Source organism: Halichoeres trimaculatus, unplaced genomic scaffold (assembly GCF_033239565.1).
Source record: "Halichoeres trimaculatus isolate MK-OKI-2021-1 unplaced genomic scaffold, fHalTri1.1 fHalTri1_scaffold_9, whole genome shotgun sequence".
NCBI lineage: Eukaryota > Metazoa > Chordata > Actinopteri > Labriformes > Labridae > Halichoeres > Halichoeres trimaculatus.
The window spans coordinates 23183995-23190118 of NW_027437188.1; the positions used below are offsets into that span (position 1 = coordinate 23183995).

Sequence of the window (6124 nt, forward strand, 5' to 3'; positions counted from 1 at the left end):
TGTAATTGCTTGTGTAACAACCGCAATAGAGCAGACAAATGGCACACCTGTTGCTTTGGGAATATTATTCCCATATTGGTACTAACCCACTGTCCCACGTCTTTGAGTTTTATGAATCAATAGTACAGAATATAAAATTCAAACCAGGGACAAAATGGCACATGGATTTAGATTTCACAGCATATGGTAAAACATTTACTTATAATTAATTCTGATGTACAGCTTTTCAGCTGCTGCTTGGTTTATTTCAGGGCTCTATCCTCAGGGTACCACAGCTAACTTTTTGAACACTCCTCACTTGTCATTGTGAGATTTTGATCATTATCAATCTGATTGAAATGATTTTGTTTTACTTAAATCACGAGTTATATTTCATTGTTACACAATTTCAGGGGCCTACATTGGAAACTTGATGTTTCCAGACCTGCTCGGCCTGATCTTCAGGGGGTTAAATAGTGAAGCTGCACACTTTGGAAGTGGACCCTTTCAAGACCAAGAATGACCTCTAAGAGATCATGAAGGTAGTTAAAAGAGTGAGAGGCCAAAGGTATTGCAGAACCAACATTTTTTCTTCCTGACCTTGATCTGAAGCCGCGTTTCCACCAAGCAGGGCGTTTCGGTTCGTTGCGCATTTTGTGGCGTTTCCACTGACTTATCCCGGGGCACATCCCCAAAAACGAGCCGGCCTACTTTTTTGGGACCCTTCCATATGGGTGCCAGACTGAACCGATCCACTCTCTGAAGGTGGAGCAACACACTGAAGACCGTTGAATGGTCAAAAGAATTGTCACTTACACCGACAGCGGCTGCATTTCTCCTGGCGGCACACAGACTTCTCTGAAACAAAGCTTGATTGAACTTTGTATAAAAGAGCTACATGCCAAACACAGAGAGGACATAATGCTGCATGTTTTCCATCTATGCTTTTTGTTTACTGTGTTGCATTTTTCTTCTTTGTTGGATTTATTAGCAGAGTAAGCTGTGTTGCGCTGCTATGGCGTTACGCTATTGTTTAACAGCTGCGGCTTTCGGCATCCAGCTTACACGCCCCCTACCACGAGAGGGCACAGTTTGCTGTGGAAACGCAAACGTGATCAGGCTTAACTGTACCAAACCGTGCCAAACCGAACCGACCCGGACTGTTTGGTGGAAACGCAGCTTTATTCTACCAGTGGCCACCTGCTCTGTGCCATGATGTAAGTATCCCCTGTTTATGCCATAACACTTTTATGAGCCTAAGGGGAAGAGCAGGTGCACAAAGGTAGATTATTAAATGGGCTCTATTTGGCCCTGCAGCTGATGAGGCAGATGCTCTTCGCACATCTTTAACCACTTTGCTACATCTTGGTGAACTGGTGTCTAGATGATGTTGTGGTGGATAAATATATCAAGAGGATGAGCTGTTGCAGTCACATGTCTGCTGTGATGTCTACAGTGGACAGCAAAAGTCACAGTGTTGGCATTAAGCTACTTTGCATTTATATAAGTTGAAGGTCTATAAAAGTGACAAAAAGTAATGAAATAGTTTAACTAAACACAAATGTTTATGACTCCATCAAGTAAGGCAGGTCACCTCAAGAGCGGTGGGGTAACTTGACATGTTTGCAGTCTTGAAATTCAGATAAAGTTTCTGGTCCATGCTAAGCTTCACTGGCCTGAGGAAGTCAGTGATATAGAAAATGTCATTAAAAAAGCATGCTTCATCACTCAAATACTCCCCAGCACTCTAAAAATAAACTGGATTGAAAAGTTTTTTGGTAATTGGAGTGAGAGTGCATATTTGATGCCTGGAGGCTTTTTTCCCTTCTGCTAACATCATATTTGCCAATCACTTGTTGGCAGTGTTTTTCCACTGACACTCTAGAGAGTGTTATTTTGTGCTATGAGCTGCTGGTGTTGATTTCCTTTGTAAAGTGCTTCACAGGTGTTATAAATATTAGCATGAAGACATCCCTTGTTCAGAAAAGGAGGGGGGGTACTTGTGACAAGGTATTTTGCTCAGAGTTTAAAAGAAACTGTAAGGCTAGTGAAACATTTGTTTTTTAAGTTTATCTCTCTTTACAGTAAACTGAAACGAGGCTGTGAAGTTACAATTGACATTTTGTGTAGGTAAAAGGTGTTGTTGAAATAATCTGTAAAGTTTTCCTCAATTTTTTTACCTAACAAAGTGCGCTTTTTATAAATCTAAAAAGAAGGTGTGTGTGTGTGTGTGTGTGTGTGTGTGTGTGTGTGTGTGTGTGTGTGTGTGTAAGCTCCAAGTTGAGGGCAGTTGGACCCATGTCTTGCCTTGCCTGGGTTTTGGCTCTGTGGCCCCCGTCAGCCCTCAGTCTGCTGCTTTTTGGTGTGTTAGGTGGACAGCCGGGGCTGGAGGTGGTTCAGGCAACAATGTGCTCCCACTGGGGTGGACAAAATACAAAGAGTCTGTCACAGGACGGAGATGTGATTATCGGAGGACTCTTTAATTTGTACTACATACCTTCTGCTATGGACCAAGGATTCACAACAAAACCACAATACCGACCTTGCACTGGGTAAAACTGTGTGCAGATTCATTTAATGTTGATAATTTTATGATTGAACATGAAAGATGTTAGCTATCTAGTTTATATGATTTAATTGAATAAGCTTTATAATAATATTCTAGAAAATCCAGAAAGGAACTGTGTGTATTCCTAACTGTACAGCAAGGTGAGTTTTATCATGTCACAGATTTCATGTTCATTTGGATCAATAGGTTTTTACTTACTTTTATGTGTTTGTTGCATAGAAATTTGGAAATTATTTTGTAAACTATTATTTATTGACTGATGATTTAACATTTTATATTTATTTCCCTTTCTCCTATGACCCCAGTTTGGAACTAGAGCCGTTGAAGTACTCCTATGCAATGGTGTTTGCTGTGGAGGAGATCAATCGTAACAAAACCCTCCTTCCAGGACTGAAGCTGGGTTACCGCATCCTTGATACCTGCTCTCTATACCCCTGGGCTCTGCAGAGTGCAATGTCACTTGTTGGGGGAGATGCACAGAGCTGCAACTTGACAACCTTTCCTTTTGCCTTTTATGAACAATCTGGAGGAAGATCAGGTACTACTTAAACATTTGATATCACAAAAAAGCAATGTCTTAGTGTTCACAAAAGGGGTTGGTAATCGTATGTCTATATCTACAGGCAGTGGTTGGCATGTTCCTGTGCTTATTGCTGCAGCTTCGTCTACAACAGGCATAATAATGTCCAGCACCCTTGGGCCACTGTCTGTGCCAATCGTGAGTTTAGTTATCTCAGAAATAAAACTCTGCTGTTGTTTTTACATGATTCTATTCCAGCAAAAAATGTGTAAAAAAAAAAAATTTTTCCTCTCTTTCTTTCAGATCAGTTACTTGGCAAGCTGCCCCTGTCTCAGTGACAGGTTGAAATACTCAAATTTCTTCAGAACCATACCCAGTGATACCTATCAGGCTTGGGCCCTGGCACAGCTGGCCTTACGGTTTAACTGGACTTGGATTGGAGCAGTGGTGGAGAATAATGACTATGGTCATCTGGCCATACAGGTGTATGTTTTTGTTGAAGCACTACACAATTCCTAAAAAATAACACTCACATATCCAGTTAAAAAAATGATTGTATAAAATAAATATCTTTACAAATATTTTTTTTGATTTCTAAATTCTAGGTATTTCAAAGAGAGATTCAGGGAAAAGGACTGTGTTTGGAGTTCATTGAAACCCTTAAGGCAGAAACTATTGTGGCTGATGCAAAACGTTCAGCACTCACAATTCAAGCTTCAACTGCGAGGGTGATTCTGATCATTTGCTGGTACACTGAAGTGAAGAAACTGCTTCTGGAACTAGCCAGGAGAAATGTGGGTACCTGCAGAGATTGTAAATAAAGTGGTCTACTGTCATAGAAATATGTGTTTCCTTAAAACAATATGCCATACACAGGTGACTAACAGGCAGTTTTTGGCCAGTGAAGCCTGGAGTACCAGTGATGATCTTCTGCAAGATGAAACCATTTCACAAGTAGCAGGTGGTGTTCTTGGTGTGGCCATTCGAAGTTCACCCATACCTGGGTTTGAAAATTATCTGAGGAGGTTGCACCCAACTCATCGTCCTCATGATGCTTTTTTAGGAGAGTTCTGGCAGAAGCAGTTTGGATGCAATCCTCTCACTACAATTCACTTTTCAACCGACCAGCCATCAAATGTTTCTACTCCTTCATTCAGCAAGTCTCTCCTGAAAAGTGCTTTGCCTCCCTGTAGTGGAACAGAGTCCCTGAAGAATGTGCAGAATCACTTTACTGACACTTCTAGGTTAAGGGTAGAGTACAATGTCTACCTTGCTGTTTATGCAGCTGCCCATGCGCTCCACAGTCTCCTGTACTGTGGTAGAGATAATACTCACAAGTGCACCTCCTCCATACACATCAAGCCCAAAGAGGTAAACACAATTGGTTGGCAAAATGATTTAATCTTTTCCAATGCATTTAATGAACACAGAATGAACAGTATTGACACTTTTTTCAACTTTGATATTTTCAGCTGTTGCAGCATTTAAAAAAAGTGAATGTCACTACACCACATGGGGAAAGATTTTCCTTCCAAGGTGCTGACATCCCAGCAAAGTACGACCTTGTCAACTGGCAGAAAACTCCTGAGGGGTCACTGAAACTTGTCCTGGTTGGTAGTGTGGATGAGTTCGACCTCCATCTCAATGAGTCAGCAATTCAGTGGATTACAGGATCCAGTCAGGTCTTCAGACAAAAGAACCATAAAATACAACACTTACTTCTGAAATTATTGAATTCATGTGGGTTAAGCTTTGTCATTTTGGGTTTAGGTTCCTGAGTCAGTGTGCAGTGAGAGCTGCCCTCCAGGTACCAGAAAGGCCAACCGGAAAGGAGAGCCTCTCTGTTGCTTTGATTGTATCCCATGCACTGATGGAGAGTTTAGTAATACAACTGGTTTGTAAATCTGTGTGAAACAACATAACAGAAGCTAATTTTGCAACTCCATTCACTGGCTCCATTTACTCAAAAGCTTGTTTTTCATTTCCTCAGGCTCTCTTCATTGTGAGCAATGTCCATCAGAGTTCTGGTCCAATGCTGAAAGAACGGCCTGCATCCCTCGACAGCTGGACTTCCTTTCCTTTAATGAAACTTTGGGCATAACTCTGACTTCAGCAGCTGTCTCTGGTGCAGCAGTGACATCAGCTGTATTAGTGGTGTTTCTATACTACCGTCACACACCTATGGTAAGAATCTCATAGCACAGTAAGACACAAGTAATAAAAACATGCACATGAACTGTTACCCTTATTTATCTCCAGGTACGGGCCAACAATTCTGAGCTGAGCTTCCTGCTTCTTGTGTCTCTGAAGCTCTGCTTCCTGTGCTCACTGGTGTTCATTGGTCGTCCATCAGTCTGGTCCTGTCGCTTCCAGCAGGCAGCTTTTGGGATCAGCTTTGTACTTTGTGTTTCCTGTCTCTTGGTCAAAACTCTTGTGGTTTTGGCAGTTTTCCGATCAGCTCGGCCTGGTGCTGAAGGTTTGATGAAGTGGTTTGGTCCGGATAAGCAGAGAGGAAGTGTCCTCCTCTTTACCTGTATACAGGTGGGTAAGATGTACTTTTTTAATCATGTATACTCAGTCTAATAATAAATAACGGCAGTTGAATATATACTCTCTTTACACAGATCGTTATCTGTGCCACATGGTTGTCTCTTAGCCCACCAGAACCTCGTCATGATCTGGGTTTTCAGGGGTCAAAGGTCACCCTTGAGTGTGCCATGGCCTCTGTGGTGGGCTTCTCTCTGGTTCTTGGCTATATTGGCCTGCTGGCCTGCACCTGCCTCCTCTTGGCTTTTCTAGCACGTAAACTTCCTGACAACTTCAACGAGGCCAAACTGATCACCTTCAGCATGCTGATTTTCTGTGCTGTCTGGGTGGCTTTTGTTCCCGCTTATGTCAGCTCACCTGGGAAGTATGTTGTGGCTGTGGAAGTCTTTGCAATCCTGGCCTCCAGCTATGGCTTACTGCTGTGCATGTTTGCCCCCAAATGTTTTATTATTCTTCTGAGGCCTGAGATGAACACAAAGAAACACCTGATGGCAAGACAGTGGGCATAG

At 42.2% G+C, this 6124-nt stretch overlaps 1 protein-coding gene across 1 annotated transcript; it reads left to right on the forward strand.

The window, feature by feature from the left end:
- Positions 1-1191: 1191 nt before the first annotated feature.
- Positions 1192-6124, forward strand: LOC141797862 (extracellular calcium-sensing receptor-like). The gene is made up of 12 exons (XM_074679549.1): positions 1192-1196; positions 2854-2996; positions 3172-3266; positions 3372-3551; positions 3674-3862; positions 3945-4155; positions 4261-4439; positions 4541-4750; positions 4839-4962; positions 5059-5252; positions 5328-5609; positions 5693-6124. Exons 1-12 carry the CDS (start codon positions 1192-1194, stop codon positions 6122-6124), a joined length of 2244 nt encoding a protein of 747 aa, XP_074535650.1.